Source organism: Lissotriton vulgaris, chromosome 11 (assembly GCF_964263255.1).
Source record: "Lissotriton vulgaris chromosome 11, aLisVul1.2, whole genome shotgun sequence".
Lineage (NCBI taxonomy): Eukaryota > Metazoa > Chordata > Amphibia > Caudata > Salamandridae > Lissotriton > Lissotriton vulgaris.
In genome coordinates, this window is record NC_141699.1 from 1,040,942,673 (window position 1) to 1,040,969,667 (window position 26,995).

The 26,995-nt window shown below is 45.6% G+C and overlaps 1 protein-coding gene across 1 annotated transcript in view; it reads right to left on the reverse strand.

Annotated features, from left to right (window-relative positions):
• The window catches only part of PIK3CA (phosphatidylinositol-4,5-bisphosphate 3-kinase catalytic subunit alpha), a 300,074-nt gene that overhangs the window by 97,833 nt on the left and 175,246 nt on the right, over window positions 1-26,995 (reverse strand). Inside the window, exon 10 of the mRNA XM_086944379.1 lies at window positions 24,077-24,158. Within this exon, the coding sequence (XP_086800505.1) occupies window positions 24,077-24,158 (82 nt within the window). The remainder of the gene's footprint in view (window positions 1-24,076; window positions 24,159-26,995) is intronic.

Here is a 26,995-nt window from a genome sequence, read left to right on the forward strand (position 1 = left end):
TACAAGCCGTTCCATAAACAGAGATACATCTAATAAAGACACATACCATATCCTGCGCCATAAACAAAGAACACACAAATGAAATCCACCTTACACTCACAACTATTGACCCTTGACCCCACCAGGTAGGTCGTTCCCCCTCCGCACAGCACTGCCTGTGCCTCCCTGCCCCAGCTGCCGCTGCTGAGGAAGTTCGAGGCCCTCCACCACCCGCAGGCTGCCACCTGCGCGTCATCCCTGGTGGCCAGTGGTAGGCCGTAGGTAGGTTTGTTCATCCTTCGCTTTATTGCTTTTATTGTATTGCCTGTATTTTCCTTGTTGTATCTGTGACTGCTGTTGTCTGTCTTCCCCCGCTGCCTGTACGTGGTCCGTGCCCCTTTGTCTTCCTTCTGTTTGCCTCGCTGCCCCGTGCTCTCTCTGCCCGTTCTGCCCTTTATTCCACTTGTTTTTTGTGCCTCTCTGCCACTCGTTTTTCCCTCGTGTTTTTTTTGCCTTTCTGCCCTCTGTTCCACACGATTTCCCCTAGGTTTTTTGTGCCTTTTACCTCGTTTTTGTGCCCTTCTGCCCTCTGTTCCACACATTTTTTGTGCCCTTCTGCCTGCTGTGCCACTTGTTTTTTGTGCCTTTCTACCCCCTGTTCCACTCCTTTTTCCCTCGTTTATTTGTGTCTTTCTGCCCTCTGTTCCACTCGTTTTCCCCTCATTTTTTGTGCCCTTCTGCCCTCCATTCCACTCGTTTTTCCCTCATTTTTTTGTGTGCTCGTGTCCTCTGTTCCACCCGTTTTTTGTGCCCTTCTGCCCTCTGTTCCACTCGTTTCTTGCCCTGTTTTTTGCGCCTTTCTGCCGTTTGTTCCACTTGTATTTCCCTCGTTTTTTGTGCCTTTCTGCCCTCTGTTCCACTCGTTTTCCCCTCGTTTTTTGTGCCCTTCTGGCCTCCGTACCACTCGTTTTTTTGTGCCCTTCTGCCCTCTGTGCCACTCGTTTTTCCCTCGTTTCTGTGCCCCATTTGTCTACTGTTCCACTCGTTTTTTTGTGCCCTTTTGCCTTCTGTGCCACTCGTTTTACCCTCGATTTTTGTGCCCCTTTTTCCTCCTGTTACCTTCATTGTCCGTCGCCGCTGAGTCCCCTGTGGGCCTGCCCCCTTGACTGCCCACTGCCCATTCGCTGCTCCCGCCTCCTAGCTACTCCTACCTCCCCTATATGCCAGCCCCCTCGCGGCCGCGCAGAAGGCGTCCCTTTGGCGAGCCCGTCTGCGCCCATCCGCGCCTGGACCGCGCCAAGTGCCAGAACCCCTGGCCCCCGCCACTACGATGCCAGCACTCTGCATGCTCTCAACTCAGGACGGAGCCACACCTGCTTCAAGGCCGCCCGAAACACACACCCATTCACCTGCCGAAACTGCAGATACACCAGCCTCAGGGCCGACGAACCACCCGCCAAGAAAAACCCCTACCACCTCAGATGCATACTACTGAACACCCGCTCCCCACGCAAGCATGCCGTCGAGCTCTGGGACCTGCTCGACACAACATCCCCAGACATCGCCTTCCTGACAGAGATCTGGTTTAACGACTCCTCCGCACCAGACATTGCCATAGTCATCCCAGAAGGCTACAAGATCACCCGCAGAGACCGCGCCAACGGAGTCGGAGGAGGAATCACCATCGTCCACAAGAACAGCATCAGGGTCTCGAATAGGAACGACGACGCGCTCAGCACTGCCGAACAAATGCATTTCCAGATCCACACAGACCCTAATTCCACCCTTAGAGGCACCCTCGTCTAGCGACCCCCCGGACGCCACCCCCAGTTCTGCGATTCCATCGCCGACTTGATCAGCACACACGCCCTGACATCCACCAACTACATCCTCCTCGGAGACCTGAACTTTCACCTTGAGAACAACAACGACAACAACTCCACAACCCTGATCGATAACCATGCCAACCTCAGATTGAAGCAACTCGTCACAACACCCACCGACTCCGCCGGGCACACGCGCGACCCAGTCTTCTCCTCAAGCCTGTACGTCTCCATCAGCCACACCGCCAAACTCCTTGGGACCGACCACCACTGCATCCACTTCGCCTTCCAGAAACCCACCACCGCACCCCAACAGATACCTCGCCGCTGCTGGAGCAAAATCACCGAAAACCAACTACACGTAAACCTCGCTCTCAGCCTACCCACCTTACCCTCCAACACTGACAACGCTGCCCACAGCCTCAGAAGCTGGATCGAGGACTGTGCCAACATCCTCGCCCCACTGAAGAAACACCCCCACAGAAACACCAGCAAGAGGGCCAGCTGGTTCACCCCAGAACTCTTAGCCTCCAAGCAAGCCTGCCGGAAACTAGAGAAGAAATGGCACAGTGAACAAACTCCGGACAGCCACGCAGCACACATGGACGCCATCCGCAACCACCACCACCTCCACAGGGCGGCCAAGAGAACCTCCTTCAAAGACCGCCTTGACAACAACGCACACAATAGCAAGGAGCTCTTCAACCCCGTGAAGGAACTCTCCAACCCCAGCTCCAACACTGACATCCCACCGTCACAAGCACTGTGCGACTCCCTCGCCACCTTCTTCCACCGCAAGATACCAGACATCCACAACAGGTTCAACACCCAGACAGCCCCAACATACAGCAACACAACAGACCCTCCGTACACCATCGACCACGACCCCCTGCTAGCCTGGGACAGCGTGATCATCGATGACACCATCAAGACCATGCGCTCAATCCACTCCGGCTCTCCGTCGGACCCATTCCCGCACCACGTCTTCAACAGAGCAAGCAGCACCATTGCACCCCACCTGCTCAACGTCATCAATCTCTACCTCGAGACGCAACCTTCCCAGAGATCTCGAAACACGCCGAGATCAACACCCTACTCATAAAACCTAAGGCAGACCCAAGAGACCTCAAGAACTTCCGGCCCAGGTCTCTGCTCCACTTCCCGGCCAAGATCATCGAGAAAACCGTCAGACAGCTAACCCGATACTTCGAAGAAAACAGAAGCCTGGACCCTTCCCAGTCAGGGCTCCGCACCAACCACAGCACCGAGACTGCCCTCATCGCTGCCACCGACATCAGGACCCTGCTGGACAACGGCGAGACCGCAGCACTCATCCTACTAGACCTCTCTGCCGCCTTCGACACAGTCTGCCACCGCACACTATGCGCATGCCTCCACGCCGCAGGGATCCGAGACAAGGCTCTGGATTGGACCACCTCATTCCTCTCCGGCAGAACCCAGAGCGTCCGCCTACCTCCATTCTGTTCCAAAGCCTCAGAGATCATCTGTGGCGTACCCCAGGGATCCTCCCTCAGCCCAACGCTGTTCAACATTTACGTGACCCCGCTCACACACGTAGCCCGATAGCACGACTTCAACATAATCTCCAAGCCGACGACACTCAGCTGATCCTCTCCCTCACCAAAGGACCCTATCACAGCCAAAGCCAACCTCCACAAAGGATGAAGGCAGTCGCCGAATTGATGAAGACCAGTCGTCTGAAGCTAAACTCTGACAAGATGAAGGTCCTCATCCTCGGCTCCAACCCTTCAGCCTGGGACGACTCCTGGTGGCCGACAGCACTGGGGGCAGCCCCGACACCCACGTAACCTGGGAATCATCCTCGACTCAGCACTCTCAGTGACCAAGCAAGTCACGCCGTCTCCTCCTCCTGTTTCAACACCCTCCGCATGCTCCATAAGATCTACAGATGGATCCCGACAGATACAAGAAAGACAGTCACCCAGGCCCTCGTCAGCAGCAGACTCAACTACGGAAACACCCTCTACGCGGGAGCCCCGGCCAAACTCATCAAACGACTAAAACGCATCCAAAACGCCTAGGCACGACTGATCCTGGACGTACCACGCCACGGCCACATCACCCCCCCACCTGAGAAACCTGCACTGGCTCCCCGTCAACAAGAGGATTTCCTTCAAGCTCCTCACCCACGCGCACAAGGCACTCCACAAGACTGGCCCAGCCTACCTTAACAGACGGCTCTCCTTCTACATCCCCAATTGCCAGCTACACTCCGCTGACCTCTCACTCGCCACCGTCCCGCGCATCCGAAGAACAACCACCGGTGGGAGATCCTCCTCCCACCTTGCTGCTGAGACATGGAACACCCTCCCACTGAGCCTATGACAGACACAAGACCTTCAGGAGGATACTCAAGACCTGGCTGTTCGATCAGTAGCACCCCCCCCCCCCCCCAGGGCCTTGAGACCCTCGCGGATATGTAGTGCACTTTACAAATGATTGATTGAATAAATCCAAAGGTATATACCATTTTAAATGTATACCAGTTCCAATGCAACACCTAACAGAGGAATCAGATGAATTTAGCAGAAAATAAACATAAAAATCGTATGCAGGACCCTCTTTAAAGTGAGAGGGCCAAGATATTGATCTAAAAATGATTTATATAAAAGTAGCATGCAATTTGGACTGAAGCAAAATGAAAAGGCATAGGATTTGATAAGATTATTAACAGTGCCCAAGGAAGATGCAGAAGGCCTTTATCGATTGCTAGACAGCAATGCATAAGCAGGGGTGTCGAATTCCTATCGTCGACGCCAAGGACATATTGTTTGGGGTTAAGGACAACAAGTTTACAGGTTTACTTTGTCATTGGGACAGTAGTCCCAACCCCCTGCAGCACAACCCCTTTGGCTGTCAATTTACAGTACCACATTATGGAGTAAGGAAGGGAACTGTCTGCAGTAGTGGTAATATTGGTTTACATATGTTAATGTTGTTCCAACTTGTATTTAGGACTCATTAATGCAAAAACTTTTTTAGAAGGGTGAGCACTCTAAATAAATGACGTACTCAAGGACTGCACTACTGACAGTGGTTCCAGTAAAAAAGACATTTGTACACACGTTTCCAAAGTTTAACAATATGGCGCTACATATAATGCTCCAAGATAGCTCTATGATTAGATGGAAATATTTTTAGAAGTTGGAAAGATTAAAGATTCTTTGCTTTCATAATAAAATATTCTCAAAAAAATGCACATAAGAAAAAAAAAAACGTTTTGTAAACTACTGTGAAATTTTAGGTACCATTTCTTTTAAGTATCATTTAGTAAAATGTGTAAATGAATGCTAGTATTTTCCCAAAAATATTTATAGTGGAAAATCAGTGTTACCAGTTTTACAAAGATTATGGGCAACATGAAAATAGACAAGCATTGGCAAAGCCAACAGAACAGACACGGGTGGTCAATCTTTTGGTTTTGTCAATGCGTGTCTTGTTATGACACAGCTTTTGTAAAACATTTTTTTTGTGGGAGCTGCTGGGCCCTCACTATTGTAACAAACACTGGCAAAAGGGCCAAAAAAATTGGCCTCAAAAAGCACATATTGCCATAGTAGCATCTGGTACTGAACAAAACTACGTTGTGTGCCGATATGCTCATTGAGAAAGAGCAGATTGCGATCATTCACTGTCAAGCCAGCTGACAGATGGATAGACAGAGAATTTGAATTAACACAAAAGGTCTTGGTTAACGCCAGAAATAATTAGGGCCCAATTCGAAAACAAAGTCACAAACTGCACCCATGGTATATATATGCCTGTTAACTAGTGCAGATGTATGTATTATATGAATTCACAAGAATTTACAGACCAGGAAATTGTATTGCTAGAAAATATTTGTGAGCTGTATTTTAGTGTGAACAAATATGCATGTGCAGATCTGCTCATGCAAAAAATCTGTTGAGAGTTTACAAGTTCACTTTCCCTCCAACCACTTTTTTTCCCAGTCCTGGAAGATGTTTTACTTTTGACCCTTGTCCGGAGTATATTTCCAATCTTTCTCAGTATGGTAAAGATCAGAGAAGGGCTGGTGAAAACCCTTAACCATGCACGTTATTAGCTACCTCCAGTGCCAGTATACAGATCTGCAGAAAGGTGGAATGAAGGAAAGTGAAAGTATTCAAGCCCTACTATATTATTAGTCCTGGAAAAATCAGAGAGGCTATTATCAGAGCTCATTTATAATGAGATTGATGGCATAATTTGTCGCTAAACTACATGTCACCCAAGGCACACGTAGGTTTCTTTTACAGGACAAGTAGATTTATGAAGCAACCTATCTCATTGACAAGTAGATATTTTATTAAATTCCACACTCCTGATGTGACAAAAAAATCTTAAAATGTACAACATGACCCCTAAAGCATTTATTCTTGAAGTTCAGAAAATTAGGAACACTGAAAATGTTGAGTGGAAAAAGCATATGCAGACTCGCTTTGTAGGAAACTGCCTTTTTTGGCATGGTCACCCCCACTTTTTGCTCACCAATGCTGGTGTTTTCGACTGGAAGAACACTGGAAGCCTGCTAACCAGGTAGAATATACAATTGGCATAATCTGTGGCACCCCGGAAGTCCCTCGTTAAATGGTACACCTGGTACCTAGGGCACAGAGCATCCTAAGGGCTGCAGCATGTCTGATGCCACCCTAAGTGACCCCCACTCAAATTGCATGCAGATTGCCATTGCAGGCTGTGTGACATGGTGAAAACAAGCCGTGGCACACATCCCGGTGTGCTATTCCCAAGTCACTGCATAAGATATAAGTAAGGAACCCCTAAAGCAGGCCTTACAGCCCTAACACAGGGTGCATATATCCTATGTGAGGGCATATCTGCATGAGCAGATATGGCCCTGTGTTGTCTAGCTCAATTGCTACGTATAGCAAGTGAACAGGGAAGCCATTTTAGGGTAACTACTGGGCAGTGGTCAAAACGAGTCACCAAGCTACACTGAAATCTATAGTGTTTGATATCAAACACCTTGGTTCAATAGATCTATGGCATTCCCCATCCCGCCCGGATGGGGAATGCCAAAACCCTGTACTGGATCTCCCCTTCTTCCTCCTACGGGTATTCGTATCCTAAATGTCTTGTTGTGCTGTATTGTGTTTTGCTTTCTTTGCTTTCTTTTGCACCGCTCTGTAATTATGTGAATGGCTCCGATACCTTCGGTCTGGCTAGGGCTATATAAAACATCTTAAATAAAAAAATTATACCTTGCACCCAGAGTGCACCTTAGCGGTGCCCCTGAAGCCTACCAGCCTCTATTGAGCTGGCTAACTGGTGGCCCAGCCTGCCTCCACAGACAGGTTTCTGACCCCTACAGGTGAGAGCCCCCACTCTCTGAGACTAGAAGAAATGCCACTTACAGACGAAGGTGTTCACACCTCCTCCAGCAGGATGGCTAGTGATTTAGTATATTTATTTATTTAAAGAGATTATAAAGTGCACAGGGGTTTCCCAGCACTATCGTTGGATAGGGTACCCCAGAGGAAGCAACTCAGAATAGACAGTTTTTCAGCTCTCTTCAAAAAATCATGAGTGCCTAATCTGTTCTGGGAGGGAGTTCCACAACTTGGTGCCCTGATATGCAAACGAGGGGTCTCCCATCCATGACCGTTTTACTGTAGGGGTCACACATAAGGCTCAGTCACTGGAATGAAAAGAGTGGGCCAGCTGATATGCTTTCACGAAGTCCTGTAGGTATAATGGGACCATCACCCCAGCCCTTGTTCTGTGCACAAAGCACAAGGTTTTCAACCGAAATCGCTTCTCTATGGACAGCCATTGCAACTCCCTCAGCAGACTCGCCACCAACGTCCGTTTCGGAAGCCTGTAAAGCATTCTTGCCGCGGAGGTTTGCACCATCTTCAACCATCTAATGGAGGCTTGATCCGCTCCCATGTAGAGTATGCTGCCATAATTAAATTTTGCCATGATAAGTGCCTGTACCACTGTCTGTTGTAATGAAAATGGAAGTAACCAAAATGGAAAAACATATGACAGCCACCTTTATCTCCTGCAGCTTCATTGACAACTGGTCATCGAATACAAACCCCAGGTTCTCAACCTGAGGGACTGATTCTGGTAAGGGACCCAAATTCTTTGGTCAATGATGGGGGCCCAGAGGGATGGATTTCTTCTCAGCACCAACACCTCCGTCTTGTTTTCATTCATTTTTAATTAGTGGTGATTCATACACTCTTCCACTTTACTCAAGCAAGAGTTAAAGGCTTTCGAGTTGTGGTAATGTGCAGATGACAAGGAGAAGATGATCCGAGTGTCATGTGCAAAACAGAATAACGTGAGGCCATAACACACCAGGTCTGCTAGTGGGCACACATAGATAATAAAAGGTGGTGGACTTCGGAAGGATCCTTGAGGAACTCCTGAGTTAATGGCATCACATTCTGACGAGTTTGTGGCCAAAATCACTTGAAAAGACTGGTCTTCTAAGAAGGAAGTCAACTAAGAACGGGACGTTCCCTGTATCTATATCTCAACAAGCCTCTCTATGAGAGACAAGGGTCACAGTGTCAAAGGCTGCACTGAGGTTCACAATAATCAATGCGGCCATGTCGCACTCATCCAGGAGACTTCTAAGATGTCCTGTCACTCCTGGAAGTGCGGATTCAGTATTCTACCCCCTCCTGAACACTTGCCCCTTCTCTCGGACAACATGGATCTTAAGGATTTCTTGCTGGGTCGCAAGAAAGCGCGTAAAAAATGCTTATTATATGCCATCTACAATGAACTGAGGAAAGTCTCTCAACAGTATTCTGCTGAGAGATTACGTAAGATTGATAGAATTAACCTAGGAAAGACCTTGGCTGTGGTGGACAATGGTATGACCACACTTTCTTCACATATTTATTCACTGGGTAACATTGTGTCCTCAGCTATTGATCTGATGGAACAAGATTTGTCTATTTTACAACATTGGCAATCACAATTGTGCCCCATTTTGCTTTTGAGCTGGACGCTGCAATATTGGAGTACAGGCCACATGCCATGGTGGTACATTAACTGCACAAATTTGTTCTTAGCTTATAATCTGACCGACAGACAATTGACCATGACATTAAGAGATGCAAAGTACACCATGCTGCTCATTGAAAAATTAGAGAAGTTACCTTTTACAGTGGCAGAGGCACTGTCTACGGAATGGTTAATTCATGGCTATATCACGCTGCCAATCACGGCATTCCAGTTCCAATACTGCCGTAGATACATCCAAGCAGGCAGGTATGAAGCGCTGAGTGAAGGGTACGTACAGGAAACATGAGAGTTGCCTTTCAGATATAGGTGCAGAAATAAGGACACTGAAGTTTTCTTAAATAGTACAGACTATGAAAAGGTTTTAAGTGAGTTTTTAGTGAGCAAAGAGGTCTCGCTTAATGGAGCGTGTAATGAGTCAAAAGCAAACTCATCTTGCTACTTGAAAGGCTTCCAGGCTTCGTGATTTATCCGGTTTTTGAGTTTCTCTCGAATGATCAAGGCTGTTGCGGGATGGCGCCAGGCATCGCATATCTAGTCACAGTAAACTTCAGGCTGGTTTGCTGTAAGCAAGTATTGTTTACTCTGGCTCGCACAGTTAGGGAGGCACCACTGTGGCCTTCATTGAATGTTTCCAGTATAAGGTTTGATTCACTGAGCAGACTGAAAGCAATCTTGTTTCAACTAGATATGGCCTTAACTTCAGCCCGGGAGACTTTTGATCTCCAGGTTGCAAGGTCTTCGACAGAGATACAGGCCCTGGTCCGTACAAACTTCCGTATCCATTTCAGAGAAATGGTTCGTCGTATCTTTAACATGTCTGATACGAGTGGGATCGTACACTTATTTAAGCGTCTTGCATCAGATCTCTTAACCACCTTTCAGATCATCTTCGGAGTAATTCCAGCTTTCATACACTTTAATCCTATTGCTTTGCGATGGACGTCTCAATCACTCAAGACATGGAGAGAACACTGCTGGAACGACGTTGTCGTGAGCGTACGGTGTTCTCCCTGGGTCCGTCACGGCTTTGGGAGCTGGTTGAGCTTTGGTTCCTGACTTTTAGACCAGTCTGGCTAGAATGTGTCCAGCCTGTGTTCCGTTGCCTCTTCTGCGGATTTGGCTGTGTTGGACCTGTGCCTGGCACTTCCATCGGTGGCGCCGCCGGACATAGAAAGGCTCCTGAATCCCTTGCAGGCTCAAGTATACAGTTGTTTACAGTGTATGCCCATATTGATGATGGCATTTCTACAGCCTCCAAGGGAAACTCCGCTCATGTTGGAAAGGATATCAACTCTGCTCCGAGGTACAGGCATCGGTTCCAGTCGTGCAGGCATCTAATTCTTCCCCGGTGGCTGCTTTGGGAACCGAAGATGACTATCTTTGCTCACTTTACATGATAGTGGAAGTTCTGGAGGGATTGCCTTCTGCGGATACCATGTTCGGTGATGTTGAGACTTCAGCGTAGGATTCCTAAACAATCTAGCCTCTCCTGTGCTGGGAACTATTTGGCAACTTTTTAAACATTTACCAAATTAAAGGTCGAAAGTGACTGTTTTATCTTTCCATCTCGGCTCTAACTAACTATAATGGCTTTTAAGGTGCTCAGTGTAATAATAATATATACAAGTTTAGAGGACCTTTTCAAACGCTTTTTTTTATGGACATTTGTAGCAGGCTTTTAAAGAAATGCTTTTCAGTATCTTAGCTTAAAATGATTTTTATGCTTTTATAGCTTTACCTTTATTGTTATTCAGCTGACCCAGTTGACCTTTTGATGAGGAGTGGGTGTCATGTCCTTTAGGCTAGTCCTGTCTTGTATACCCATTTTTACATACATTGTCCCATCCACAGGTTCGGAAACAGGGGACCTTTTACATAGTAGCTTGCTCCTGTCTCTTAGACACCAGGCTCTTACTATTCTTTCCTAATTCCTGTACCCGACGTACATAAACATGCACTCAGGCACTGCATAATTCTGTATAAGGGTCGCCACTTTTTTCATCCTTGGCCAACAGCCAGCTGTGCATGATCGCATTTGTTTTGAAACACATTTATGATTGTTTTCCGAACAGTTATGACTGTTTTCAAAACATATTGATTCTAGATGAAAGCCAGCAGTGACCACTCTAGCATACAAGACCTTTATTCTCTCCTGCAAATTAGAGGAGAATTCCTTCTATGCTGACATGGGCCTGCATGCAGAATCTTCAATGCGCAGCGGTCTGACATCCCTTGCAGGGTGTTATCCTCGAAGCAGAGATGGAGTCCTTCATTCTCAACCATCAGGTGAGGGATTTGGTTCTTCACTAGGAGATTCTTGACTAGATACATACAAATATATCTACACACATATACATGCTACCCCTACATATCTGGGTTAGGTACTCTTAGGCAAATTACTTAGGGCGCGCATTAAACGATTATGGAAATCCAACTATTTTATCTTAACTGTATATATTCATCTTTTTTGCGGTATGGTAGAAATGTATATACTATTTACCATATTAGTACTTGTGATTTCTTTCGTATGCTTCTGTCTCCTGATTGTCGCAGCAAATATGTTTTATACAAGACTGCAGCTTGACCAATAAATACTTACTAAAAACGTCCTTTTGCCCCTATTTACTTTCTGAGAATAAGTAGGCACACGTGACTAAGCAAAAAGTACTGTACTGTTTTCAAGATCCCTGAACAATCAGGGTTGTCATGTTCAGTGGTTGCCAGAAACTACATACACCACCGTAGGACACAGGGGGTGGTAGTGGCACTGTAGAGCTAGCTGGTCTAAAGGCTGACATATCCTGTGGGGGTGCCGGAAGCGGTTTGGACACCAAGCCCTCAGTTTAGGTCATCCAAAACGCGCAGGTCCCCCTTACTGGATCTATTTTGGGCCCGGGGGGCCCATTCCCCAGGGCCAACCAAATAACAAGCATTTACAATGCAACGGTTTCGCCTTTGTAAAAGTTAGAGCTATTGGCATTGTAAATGACAATTTTTTTATTTATGTGTTGGTTTTGAAAACAGATAAATAAATGGCATTGTCATTTAGAATGCCAATAGCTTAATCTCTCGCAAATGGACAATACCTTACACGTATTGTTTCTAAGCACTGTATTAAAGGTAGAACGATAACAACACATTTCACGAGCACTTAGATACATTTGATATATTGAAAACGGTTGCTAACCCAACCCAACACCCATCTTGCTACAACCCGTATGTTGAGCACTTCGAACAGCAAATATAAATTATATAGCTGCAGTACACCACAAACGCACGCACGACATTGTGAATTTTTCAAATTATACTGTATTATACTGTATTTCTGTAGGCATCGGTATTCATTGTATCTTCTGTTTCAATTTGTTGTTACCATCTGTGTACATGAGTGTTTCGCTTGTTTGCCTAAAATTCGGGAGCGCATTTTTAAAAAACAGGAATAGCGACATGCTGCGCACATGGGGAGACATGGGCCATTGCGGGGACAGTTTGTCGCACTTATATTAATGCTGGCGCAATTTTACCCAGAGAAAAGAGAATGTAAAAAAAATAGCGTGGAAACATGATGTTTAATTGCAAGCATGAAAACGCAGGTTGTGCAAGTAAGACTGTCAATTCCATTCATATTGATAGGACGCCATATTTCCAATCTTAGACAGTAATACAAATAAAAGTGCATTCTGGGAGTTGTAGTTTAATTTCATGTATATTTCACACATTGGTCTAATGTTCCAGCTACACGCGATTTCTAAAGGGAAATCCAGGCCTAAAAACCTGCTGTGCTGATGACATCACGGGAAAGCTCAAGGGGCGGGGCAGGTCAGGTGGTCCATGTGTGGTGAAAGCACTGAGATCTCCTAAACGAGTTTTGTCGGGCACGAGCGTTACTGGGGTTGACAAGGGCTCAAAGGTCGGGTGCACCTGGGGATGCTGGAGAACCTTACATACAGCACTGGGGCCTGTGCGGATGGTTTCTAGATAGGCAGTTGTCTCTAAAATGGTAGTGGGGCTGTGCAGAGTCGAACACAAAGCATACAAGAACACTAGGGTCACTGGTCACTTAAATGGCGGTACTGTGACACTGGAATCACTGGTCACTTAAATGGCGGTACTGTGACACTGGAATCACTGGTCACTGAAATGGCGGTACTGTTTCGGATCGGTTTTAGGAGATGGGGGACGTGGAACTAGCTAGTCTTGTAGTCAGGTGCACCTGTGGGCGAGGAAGGTTCTTACACGCGCCCATCTGCAGAAGGTGTGCATAATGCCAGGGTTTCCTGCAACTTTACACTCGTGGGCGGCACGAGGTGCACAGAGCTATGGACACACGCATGCAGCTGTTCAAGCTTCTGGTAGCCTTCCAGACAAACAGTTAATGTATGTTAGTCCCGCACCTGCAGAATTGAAAATAGTTTTGCTTCTTACAACCACGCACTCGGTTTCCAACCTCACTTTTTCGAGAGATAAGGGTCCCTTCAGTCCTGCCTGCTCCAGGGCGCTCACAGTTTGAACAGTTGTGCTCTACGGGGAAAGTTTAGGGGTTTGAACAACAGTGCTTTCCTGTGCATGCCAGGGCGTGAGAGCTAGCTTTTGTTTCGAATGGCCTCTTTTTTTAATGTCTATGCTTCTACAATACCTTCGTAGTTCTATTTTTTCTAAGGAAGGTCAGCACCTAAACAGACATGCGTGTCAACTGATGCTAATGGCTGGGGGTGGGGGCTGGCTTGCCTGAAGGTGTCTAGGGTTTGCCTCACACGGTTTCTCCAGGGAGCTAATAATCTCGAATGCATGATTGCGAGGGGAAGGGGCGGGCTGTGGACCTCAGCAGGTGTGTCTTCTGCCAGAGAGGATGCTTACGACTTGGGTACTTGGCCACCTGCGCTCTGGTGCTCAGGGTTCAGCCATATACACTGCAGTGCAGTCTCTCACACGGGTGTGGCTGCCTGCAGGTGTCTGCTCACAGGTGTGCACCCACTGGACGCTTCAGCAGGTGGGCAGGTGCTACAGGCCCACACCACAGATTTTTTTTACACTTGTAACGCATAAGGGTGTCACAGACCGCGCCCGTCTGTTGAACATGTCTGCTTTCTCTCGCCCTCGCACCCCCGTGGGGATGGATGTTGTATCTACGGTCAAGGAGCTGGGCGGGCACAGGACGGAGTCAGGTTGCCCACGCCGGCCACTTGCATGCCATGCACCACTTACCAGTCAACGTGCTGCTCGTCAATGACCAGCAGCTGTTTGAACTTCTTGGCTTGTCCTGTGGCCGCCGAGGTCTGCTCCACCAGCCCCGCCGAGGCGGCGGCCGCCGTCTGCTTCACGGCGTTGGAGATGGAGGAGAAGAAGCTGCTGCCGACCGAGGCAGACTGGGTGGACGGGCGCCTCTCCAGGGCCGGCAAGGGCGCAGCGGGTGGAGGCTGCTGGGCTGGAGCGGGCGCGGCAGTGGCAGACACGGCGGCAGGGGGCGGCTGCTGGGCTCCGGGTGCTGCTGGCCGGTCATGTATCCATTGGGCAGGTTTGCGATGAAGCTGCTGTCCGAGAGCCGGCGACGTAGAAAGTTCATAATTAGGCAGGAGAAGCGCTGGGCGTAGAAGGCAAAAACCGATTACCCAGAAGGGAAAAAAAAAATCAAGCAATAAAAAAAGGGGAGGGAGGAGAGACACGCAGGGGGTGTGACTACACGGGATCCCAGCGCGCCGTGCTCCGAGATCGTGCAGCCAAGAACAATGCGAACATCTCCTACGCACAGTTTTAAATTAAAAAAATAAATAAGCACCTACGAGGACACGGGGGGCGGGAGGGGGGCGGGAGAGGACACGGACGGCGGGAGGGGGGCGGGAGAGGACACGAACGGCGGGAGAGGACACGGACGGTGGGAGGGGGCGGGAGAGGACACGTACGGCGGGAGGGGGGCGGGAGAGGACACGACGGCGGAAGAGGACACGGACGGCGGGAGAGAACACGGACGGCGGGAGGGAGGCGGGAAACGTGCACAGGACAGCGAGGGGTGGGGGGAGGATCACGGCGCACGCACATTTCTAAACAAAATGCTCCTTACCTGATCGCCTCGTGGGAACTCGAATCTTGCAGCCAACTCCAACAACAAACACTTAGCAAAAGAAGAAAACAGGCGGACTCAAAAAAAATAAAATAACACACACCCACCACTGTGATGACGAACAGAAGTGGGTTGCGAGGGAAAAAATGTCGGGAACGCCCCCGAATCTGGTCCGGCCTTGACGGACAGATCTCTGTTCCAATGGCTAGCCTCCATTTATGGAGCTAGCCAATGGAACAGAGGGGCGTATTCAAGTCCCCCTAACTGAAGACTAGAGATTTCTCTGGGGGCGGAGCTTACGCTCCGTGCCCCAGGCGAAACCTAAAAAGGGGTACGCATCCCCCCTAACCCCCACCCCCAGAGTCTTCTTAGGCCCTGGAGACTTCATCTGCCGCCGATCCCTTCTCTCTGGGCCAAATATAACAAAGTGAAGGGGGCCTCGTCGAGCCTTCATAGACCTGGGCGTTGATGGTGGGTGCAGCCAACATGCTTGGATCCTCTGGATCCAAGCATGTAATTAACATGTCAATAGCCTGTGTTCACTTCACTTCTAATTGACTGTCTGCTATCGTTGGATACAGAAACTGTACTCTTATTCTCAGATACTCCTTAGAATCAGCAGCATTTCAGTATCATTCAGAATCATTAGTCTCAAGTAGTCACAGATATTGTAGTATATTTTTTTCTCTATGATAAATGATGAACCGCCTCCTTGCCCATATACTTGTTCTCGACCTGTTTGTCATCCCACCATTTCACTTGATGCAATTCAGGGGTGTTTTGCGGTTGCAACCATCTCACACCTTCACCACTATCTGGCCTTTTAGTAACTAGGTTTTCCACTATCTATTAGACTTTCATATATTTTTTTTTACCTTTAATGTCTATCGCAACACGACACGAACATGTAAAATATTATGACTGTATTTACTTGTGTGTATATATATATATATATATATTTTTCATTTTATTTGTTCCCTTTTACTTATATGATTTACAGCCCTGAAGAGTCACAGGCTTTGTCCTGATGACGAAACACGTGTTGGCTGGCGTTGTTTTTCACTTCTAAAAACAATACCATCTAGATAAACTCACTTGAAACCACAGGTGTCAAATTTTCTTATGATTACTTTCACTGTATCTATGCTGTATATTCCAAAACGCGTTCCCAGTATTAGTTGTATTTGATGCAGTGTTAAGGGCTCTTGCCTTTAACTCATACAGAGGTTCAGGGCCTTCCTCTGCACTGGCAGGACCGTTGATAAATTTGTTCGAATCTACAACTACTCAGTCACTGTTCATCTGCTTGAACACCATTGTCCTGCTCCCTCTCAAACACTTCGCAGGCATCAGCTTAAGAACTCTTTACTGGAGGACCAGATAACATTATACACAGTAAGACTTTAAAAAAAAAAAAAGAAGAATAGGCACAGGGAGATTAAGTGATCTGCACAGAATAAAAGGATGTTGAGCCAACTTCATGACTCAAACCTGGCTCTACAGTTCCAAGTCAACAGCTCTGGGTGTTGGGCCACATCTCCACCGCCATGCTTTGCATTAGGTAGTAGTATTACAAGCAAGGGGATGAGGGTTTGAAGGAAGAATAGCGCTAAATGTGTTTTTAACACGGTCTGATCTTGAATAGCTTCCTTCTGAGAATTAATTTCTATACAACGTTTAGTAAGCATTTGTAGTTAAGACCATGTAGCTGCTATACAGATTTCCTTTATTGATACATTACCAATAAGGACTAAGCTTTCTTCTTTTATTCCTCCCAAAATGTACTTTGGTTTTTACTTCAAAGTTTTTGTTTCTAGAGAATTGCATAATTGTAAGGTTGTAGAATACATGTAGCAATAGTTCCAGAATACTCTAATTTCTAAACTTTTGTGGTGCATATGCTTCAAAAAGTGGTTCTTCCCAACTATCCCTCCAGGCGTCTCTTGACCCTAACGACTGATTTCCTCACTGCAATTACGTGAGCTTGTTTCGTGAATGAACTGAGGGCACTTTCAGTGCAGCTGGCTTATCGCCTTCTTTCCAAACAAGTCAGTGCTGCAGATTTGGGCGTTATTAAGAAAACGTTTTATTTAAATCGGACATTTGGACTCCCTTCAACTTTGGATAATCTATCACTCTACTAGTGTTCTTTGCTCCCCTCAAACCATTGGAGGCTCCATCCGCTGGACCTCTAAAAGTTTTGTATTTTAATCGTACAAAGAACCATCGGAGTGGACTATCAGCTCTTTGTTGGGTTTTCTCACATGAAGGAAGGGAAGACAGTGTAGAAGAGGACTCTGCTGAGGTTAATCCTTTCCCTTAAGGGCTGCTACGAACTCAACAGAAACAGCTCCCTGAGAGTCTGAGAGCACACTCCAACAGCGCCAAGGCTGCTACAGTGGCTTTGGCACAAGAGGTGCCTGTTCTTGGTATCTGCCAGGTTGTGACGTGAGCGTCTGTGCATATGTTCATGTAACACTACTGCCTTGACAGCCAGGTCAGATTAGAATGTCACTTTGCTCGCTTTGATCTGAGTTAATTCACAGACCCGCCATCTTCTTAAGGTACTGCTTTGGTATCTTTTGTACAGTGTAGGAATCTGTAGCTACACGTATCCGCAAGAACAAGTGATTTACCTTCAGTAACTCTCTTTCTGGCGAATACTCTTGCCGCAGATTCCGAACTGCCATTACCTCTTGGCTTTATAAGGAGTGGTCACTATTTAAAGACTTGAAAAGAGCACAAGTTACAGACCAGTGCATAGTTACCAACAATTTTCTAGGCACCATATTTGAGGACAAGAAAAGAAAAAAGACTGCACATAGGGCTGGCAGCATAATCAATTCCAGGGCAGTATGGAGCCAATGCGTTGCACAAACCACTACTGAGGGATCTACAATTAGAAGTATCCATAAGAACGTCTGCAGCTCTCCTATTCTTTGTATATAGGTTGGAGCCACTAAGAAAACACTTTTCAAGATTAAGTGTTTGAGGTTTCATGAATGAACAGATTCAAATGGAGCTTTGTTAATCATGCTAGAACCTAACAGAGACAGGGAGAATATTTTTTAGCACCCTCCAAAACACTTTTTACAACTGGTATGGAAAAAGTCTTTGCCTAGATGTGTACGCTGCAACAGCTGATAAGTAGACTTTTAAGGAAGCCTAAATAAGACCACAATGTAACACATAAATGTGATATCTTATAACAAAGGTTTCACCTGTGATTTGCAGGTTTTCATGATTTATATTAAACCAACTCCTAAACCACATTTACTTTGCAACATAGCAGCCTCTTGCTGAAGGTCCTCTCGTCTACTTAATAACACCCATACTTTCTCGTAGCAAACGTATAATTTGACATTTTAAGATTTCAGGAGCCACTATGCCAGTTTCAGGCTCCGAAGGTTTGTGTGAAAGCCCTTCACGTTTCTGAACTATTAACAGATCCCTGTGTATATGGATCTACTTGAAGGTGCTTTGTGACAGACGTAGTGGATAATATTTCCAGGTGTGATGTGCCCAACAGGGAACAATTAGAATTAATGCTATTTTTAACACAATGAACATGTTTATTACTGCTGGAATTAGAGGAACTGGGCAGGAAATATCCTATGACAATGCATTCCCTTGTGACAGTGGATGATGCAAAGAGGCAGCAACTTGCGTTCTCTGTTGAGGCAAAGAGATCTATGTTTCTCTCTGTTTCCTTTAGTTCCCATTCATGCAAAGCAAAGCAAGCCGCATGCACATTTTACTCTCCTGGGACATGATGCACAACAACAATTGTGATGATCCTACCAATCACCCATTCCCAAATAATTTGTGCTAGAACCGATATGGGATTATGATAGAACCCTTCCACATTGTGTTAGAATTTGTATCAGATACAGATTTGAACAATAGGTAATTCATGCGTCTGTCTGCTTCATAAGCAGACCACTGACCAAACTTCAAATAAAAGGGTGATTAAGCAGGTCTGGCGCTCCCTTACAGTACACAGAATATCAAATGAGGTAGCTCTGTTAGTGCGGTGCTTAAAAAGAAGGATGTCCACCCTGCATCCCCTGGGAGACCCTAGGGTTTAGTAAACAATAAAACAGCCTTAAGCACACACAAATATATACACAATTGTGAAAAATATCCTCCAGATTATAGAGTCCGTAATAATAAATGTTCAATCCTTATTGGTCCTTTGCCCACTGCCAACACATGTTTTGTTGATGGATGTCTCATCCCAAGACTTCCTCAGGGCTCGAATTTCATACACGTATCTTTCTTATGCCATGTTTCTCATCACTGGGGAAACTGTCTCGAATCTGGTAGTATCCAAACTGTTTGTTACGAAGATAGAAAAATACCACAACTAAAACCGCACTCAAGCCGTGTGGTGAATATCCAGCGCTTCCACTGTACTCTAGTACCATGAAGAGAAATATTGCATACAAACCCCACTTAGTCCATGCAGGTTTACCTCAGCAAGTGCATCCAGGATTACGACGAACTGGCGACCACATTTGCAGGTGTTCCAGATGTGCACCTGCATTCCTAGTGAAATTCCTAGTGGCTTCTGTTCAATATTTTACTATCTGTTCACCATTTGAACTCATTCTGTACCTTGTTTGCTATAAGCACTAGATCCTCCCATTCCACTTTGCCCTTTGAGCATTAACTGTTTAGGCACTCCCGAACTCGCCTCTTGTGAAGATTTGCATGAAGCCATCATTCTCAGCAGTTTAATTACGTTTTTTGCAGTCAGAGACTGAGACATCCGGTAAATGAGTATTTAGTTGTACAGTGGCATAACTATCTAGACTGTTGGTGTGGTCAGTGTCTTCTCTGCAGGCAAATCAACTTTGAGGAACATGTTTTGTTTCTGAGGAACGGGGGAAGATTTTTCATGCTGACTGAAGCATTGCAGAAACAAATTACCCTTCACTAGTCAAATGTCAAAGTATAGGTGCACATTGATGTCTGAAGGTCTAAAATGTGCAGCTCCTACCACCAGAAATGTAATGAATATCCTTGGTGCAGACTTGTTTCAAGACAAACCAGAGAAACTATTGTTGAGATGCTTTTTTCAAATTTCAAGTTTATTATTGTGGGGGTAATTAAATCCTAACTATTGTTGAGATGCATGAATTTGCATACAAAACTATAAATCTTTAGTCTGTTGCTGAAAAATGTTTTTTGCTCTAACAATAGTATGACCTTGTGGAGGGCAGTTATCTTCAATCTTTGTGTCTTTACAAATTGCAGATCCACAATTGGTCTTGAAGCACAATTAGAAGGAAGAAAACTGAATACAAGTCTATGTTCTTTTATTCAGGTGGTACTACTTCTATTGTTTCCATGAGTAGTAGCTTGTCCACCTCCTTTTGTGTACATGATATTGTTTGTGATGCAGCCTTTTTTTAAATTTCAGATTAGGTAGACATTTTTTTAATTCTTTGTGGTGATGATATTTTACTTAACTTATCACTTACATGTTTGTTATAGAGGTTTTTTTCCTCTGCCTTCTACAGCTGTTGGAGGTAATAGACAGACTTATTAATTGTTTTGTACCAGGAGGCACCCTTAGACTGGTGCACGCTTCACTTTCCTCTGCCTCAAAAGATTTGCATTTGACATGTTTACCATTGATATTTTCTTGACCATTTAAAGGGTGTCCACCAGGGCATTTTTTTTAAAAACTGTCCTCTAGGATAGCCTTCCTAATACACGCAGCTCTAACTGGTGGTGTTAGCCTTTCTCATTTCCTTCAAGATCAATGCAGTCTCTTTCCCCTTTGATCTTCCGCAAAAGTCAGGCTGGTGCCCTTGGGATTTTCTGTTATATTCTGGAAAAAGAAAGATGGGATCCTCCGTCATACCACTTGACTGGCTTTTGTTTTGGCGTTTAATGTTTGTCACTCTTTTCTTTGATTGTTGAATGCACTATGTCGAGCACTTCTTAGGATCATTTGCTGTGACACCATGTTGCCACTCAGCATTGTATGAGGCTACCTCCTCTACCTCTGAAGTAGAATGATGTCCACTGATGCCTCTGAATGCTCTTCTTCTGAAAAACCCTCCTCCCCAATAATGGTGCCATTTTTCTTTTGTCTTGAGAGTTCCAAATCTCTAAACATCTCCATTTCAGTCCAGTAAATGAGAATATTTTATTCTCAATATTTCACAGTTTTTTATTTACACAGTGAACATGGGCAGCAGACTTTCTGACAGATTGTCTTTTATAAGACAAAATATATGATGGCAGTTGGAGAGAAACTAATAACGTGGAAATTATCTCCAAAAGGTATTGAGGAAACTCAAAGTGAACTGCTCAACACTTATTTATAATCCATACTGGTCGAGAAGATCAAGATTTAAAAAAAATCTGGTTCTCTCTACCCTGCTCCTGTCCAATTGGCTCAAATCGCTTTGACATAGTCTCGTTGATTGTGTACTCTTCTCTCTCTCAAGTGTGTTGTCTTCTTTTTGAGCACATTCGAAGAACTACTTCAAACACAACAGTGGAAAAATGTGATCTAAAATAGAGGCCATATTTTGGGACATTGTGGGCTAATGGCAGGCGTCCTAGTGGGTTATACTGAGTGGTCAACACCCATAGTAAAAGAAGTTAAAAAAACAAAAAACTACATGTACACTTCCAAACACAATCACTAAAACGCAGAATAATACAAAGCAATAGAAGAGGATCGATCATACCGCAAAATGTAAGCATGTGTGTCCATGTGTTTTTTTTAAATATGTCCTGCTTCAACATGCAATTACTGAATAAGTAAAGTTACTGTACAACAAGGTAGATTAAATTAACAAGACCATGATCGATTATGAATACATTTGTGAATTCAGCAAATCAAAAATAAAATACATTTGATCTATTAAATTTCTTTTTTATTTAAAGTTACTGCTCATGGTTTTAATTTTCTGATATGAAGTAGGTACTTCCTATATTAATTGAGTTGCAGTGGAAAGTTGCAAAAGTTGACAACAGGAGACCTTCATAAAAAACTTTAGGGACAAAGGACTATTAAGTGATGGTCCACTACCATCAGTGGACAGATGTGACCGAAAGAACTTTACATGAAACAGAGAGGGAGCTATATTTCTACCAGTTCACATCTCAATAAAGGGTAAACCTAAGCTTTGAGCTTTAACCCCGTACTCCGTAATCAGAGGCTCTATCAATCAAGTCAAGGAAACTAATAAGAATGGGACAAACTACTTCCATGCATTCACACTGTCATCCAAAAGACAGTCTTGGATTAAGTTTTGTAGGCAGCTTTAGAGACCTTACTCCAGACTTGCTGGCTGAAGCTTCATTACCTTCCCTGGTGCACTGGCAATATAAACAAAAAGCTCTCGGGTGTTTCTACCCATTAAATCCAACCTTGGTCAAGGATTTCCTCGGCAATAACCAGATAAAGGGAGACTCCTTATGTGTTCCTTCCTCATTCTACATTACAATGTGAAGGGTCAAAAGGAGTTTGGTCTTTAAAGTATTTAACATCAAGTTTACTGTTAGTGCAAATCCAGCAATGTGGATGCGACAACCCTCTCTTTATATCCAAAGAAAAAACATCAGCGCCATGGCAAAAGGGTGTTTGCTACTAACAGACTTGGGTCGGGGTGTCTAAACCAGTATGAAAATACCCACGCAAGAAGGAGCGGGGTTAGTGGCACAGCATAAGCCTTGTTGACTGTCCTCATTGCCAGTGCAGACTTGAGACTCCTACCTTTTAGCAGTCTTCATTTATAGTGAACAAAGGGAATGGATTCCTCTTGCACAGGATTTCTTCTGCATATTAACTTCACAAATAAGGAATATTGAGAGGCCTGTCGAAAACAAAAAGGTGTGGAAAAGACAGTGGTTTTCCAAACTTCGATATCAGGTAGCAGGGGAAGGAAAGAGACACGGAAGAATGTTCCATTGGTTTAACAATATAAGAGTGGACAGATTGGTAGATCACAGGCATCTCCAGTTGGTGGGAATAGGCGTACGTGGATCATTTAGAAAATGAATGCACAACTGAGATCAAAGATACACAATTTGTAAATGTAAGAAATCTTGTGTCTAAGTCCTCTTTAGAGTAGTTATTTCAACTTGGAAAAGTAAAGACAACATGGATGTTTGAAAAATCTGAACTAAAGGGTGGGCAGAGCACTGAATGAAAAACTAGAGCAGAAAAACAGGATGACAAATAAGAGTGGATGCAGTAAGTGAAGCAAGAAAAAAGTTAGCATAGAGCAGTACGAGATAGTGAAAAAAGCATGCAACAAAGACAGAGATTAAATCCAAAGGTTACACATGTTCCCATCAACCCATCTATGAAGACTGAAAAACACAACATGAGTCAAGACCAAGATAGCAAATTAAGTCAGAACCTGGGAAAATATCAGTCAGGAACACCCGCCAACAAGGCATAACCACTGCAGACAGCAAGGATAACCCCTTCAATTAGGAAATGGTTTGGAGAAGGTGAATAGCACACCACCCACAACTCACTATAGGTACATTTGTTATTTATATCAGATGGAACAAATAAAACATTTGAAGGACTAAAATATAATACAGGAAATTAATGAGGTGACCACTGTAGGAGGGGGGGGGGCTTCGGGAGTGGGAACAGGCAGGATGTTTGCTTGGCAGTCTTGTGATGAAATGGGAAGGGTATGAATTAAGTCATGTAGGACTCAGTTAGAGGAAGCAACACACCAGGTTTGTAATAAGACAACTTCAGATCTGCAAGCAGGGCTTAAGATGTGCAATGAAAACAGCACATTTTATACCAGTTTCTTTAAAATCCTTTTAAACCAGGCCACTCTACCAGTGACCACAAATGTATCTGAAAGGATAAAGCAAGAGAACTATTAACAAATGTTTCTTTCCTGACTGATTTGGCAGGGTCATTTAGCTTGCATCAAGGCCATGGGGACAGTTCAGATGAGATGTAAGAATTACTTTAAATCTAAAATCATTATGGATCATTCAGATCAACAGATAATTAAAAAAAACATCAGGTCAAATAGCTTACAACTGCTTTGCACTCCTTTAGGGAAGAGGGCATGGCATGATGCGGCACAAATTCATGTGAAAGACAATTGGACAAATGAAAACACAAAGAACGAACTGACACAGGAGCATATTTTATTCACATTTACAGTACCTGAGCTACTTCATCTCTAGAATTCCACTTGACAGCAAGTAGTAGTTTTGGAAGAATTTCTGGGGTATTTAAGCAGTAGTGTCTGTAAAAAGGAATATTGGGAATAATTAAGCAAATAATAAAAAAAGGTTTAAATCAAGCTTCACTTCAGTTCAGACTTTCAAATGCAAACTTTACAACAAATAATGTTTGAGCTACACAAAGAAAAAGAGCATAGGCAATTTTAGTAGCAACCAACCATCAAAATATGGTGCGGTTCTATAAATATTAAAACAAAATTGAAGATAAATGTCACAGCAGCGTTAATGACGACTAAGACAATAAAATATACAACGTTAAAAAAGTACACACCATGTAAAAAGCATGGCACAAGAAGAAAATATATATATTTAGCCACTCAATGGACTAGGACGTGACGTTATGGGACATTATTCCGCAACCCTATAATACCCTTTTTTAATGGGAATGGCTCTATCTTGTACCAGTCTACTATATTATGTATTCATCTAGGGGACACGTGGTCTTATTCAACCCAAGGCGTAGACTTGAGAAAAGAAATGCAATGTTCCTTAGCTGTGTTGGAGAAAAAATAAGTGAGCCACAGCCATGAAGTACATTGCAATAAAAAGTCTGTGTCGGAAGACTCATGATGAGAATATTGCGCAAAACCATTATACTATTGTGACAATTTCTTGAAGCTCACTTCCTTTTTCTATTGCAAATAACTACATTATATGATACATGGTACTCCATACAACACCACCATAATACACAAGTAAATAGACTGAAGAACCAGGAGGTCATAAAAATAGAAACTGATGTATACAATCTTCTGCTGACTTTCTCTGGAGCAGATGAAGACGTAGAGCCCACTGCATTACACTTCTTGGCTGATATTACTACTTCCAGGGAATCAATAAGTAACATTTAAATTAGGTAATTTCGGATCAGATTCCACAGTGTGTATTTGAATCAAGAGTTGTTTCTTGTATGCAGGTAGTTGCATTGTCCCAACTAGTTGGAGGGGACCGGGATCTGTATAAGGCAGGTGGCTAATTTTATCAACTAGGCTTGTTTAGAGATGGTGGTGGGGGAGGGAGGACTGCATAGTGCAGTAAATGGTAAGGGAAGCAGAGATCTAGTATTGTCAGTCTTCAGGTGCTTTCTAAACTGGACAAGGTTGTGTCAGTTCTAATGGTTACGGAGATGTTGGCCTGTCTCTTCATTGATCTAGCCAGGTAAATAATCATAGAAAGTATCCATTGCCGGGGGCGGAGCTTGCTGGCGTCCATGAAAGACGTGTGAGAGCTGAGCTCCTCGCCTGAGCCCCTTTAATATTCGTCAAAGATATCCTTTTTGGCGCCTCGCGGGCCCTAGCAGGGGCAGATTTTGCTTCTACGATCCCTGGAGCTGCTGGGGGCACCTTCCCGGGTCGAAATCGGTGGTGGCATCGATCAACAGGCTGGCGGAGTTTGGCGTGGCGGACCAGGCCGCAATCCGCGGACTATCCTTGGAGGCTGCCCGCCCTACGTAACGCTGCGTGCGGCGTGAGGTCCCTGTGTGGTCCCGGACTGCCGGACTGCCTTCTATCCTGTGCTTCTTCTGGCCTGGTTCGCACCGGTGCTTTCACCATTGATCACTGTCGTACTGCCCCTACGTGTGTGTCTACTGCGACTCATCGGCGGAGGCCTGGGGCACTCCGGAGTGGCCCGAGAACCAGACGGCGGGAAACTGCACCCTACGTACACAGGTTGGCGGGCGACGCCGCTACTCTAATCTGCTTGGGGACTGGAGGGACGCTGGTACCGGGACGTGTTCTTTGGAGTGTACTGGCGCTTCTCGGCACCTGGCGGTGTGACCTGCAACGTGGCGAGAGTCTGGAGGTTGGGATCGTCCCCCTAATCTAGCCTGTACCACGCGGCCCGCGGCCGCCATTTTTGGCCCTCATTCTTGGCTACGCACCTGACTGCTTCACGGAGTTCGCCTTCCCGGCGCCCCCCCTGCATTGAGCCGCCTCTTGCTCTTTGCTTAGTCAACACACTGTGAGCACCGCCATGGGAAAGGGCGACAGAAACCAGCCGAAGCTCACGTTCGAACAACGGAGGCCAAGGGGCACGGAGGGGACTCCCCCGGAAACCTCGTCGCAGGCGGCTGATAGCTCGCTCTGCGCGGACATTCGAGAAATGCTCTGTACCACGGAGAAAGGTCTGCAGGAGAGTATGTCCGCGATTGGCACAAAAATTGACGCCTTATCATTCAGAATGGACCGGATGTCTGAGAGGGTGGACAAACATGCGGAGAGGTTAGATATGGCGGAGCGTAGGCTGACGGAGGCGGAGGAAGCCCAGACGGAGTGGGATAAGGACCGTAAGCAATTCGGCCGTCTCCTCCAGGTCATACAGGACAAAACGGAGGACCTGGAGGCGCGTTCACGGCGCTCCAACGTCCGCATCACAGGGGTGGCGGAATCCACCAACACTGGAAAGATGGAACTGTTCGTTGAGAAGTTGCTTCACACGTTGCTGGGGGAGGACGTCTTCTCCCCCATGTTTATCGTCGAGAGGGCCCATCGCACCCTGGGTCCCAAGCCGCAGCCCGGCCTCCCACCGAGGCCAATCATTGCCAAACTTTTGAATTACAGGGACTGCGATCTGGCTCTACGGCTGGCGAGGGAGAAAGGGGAATTACAGTTTGAAGGCATGAACATTTCCCTCTATCCTGACTTCACGGCGAGGGTACAAGAGGAACGGAAACGCTTCGCCCCCTATAAGAAGCAGATGAGAGATATGGGGCTGGACTATGCCATGTTGTACCCGGCGAGACTCCGGATCAACAAACAGGGACACTCGCATTTTTTCACCGACCCAGCGGACCTAAAAAAGTAGCTTAAGGAATGGGCCAAGGAACAGCGCAACAGTC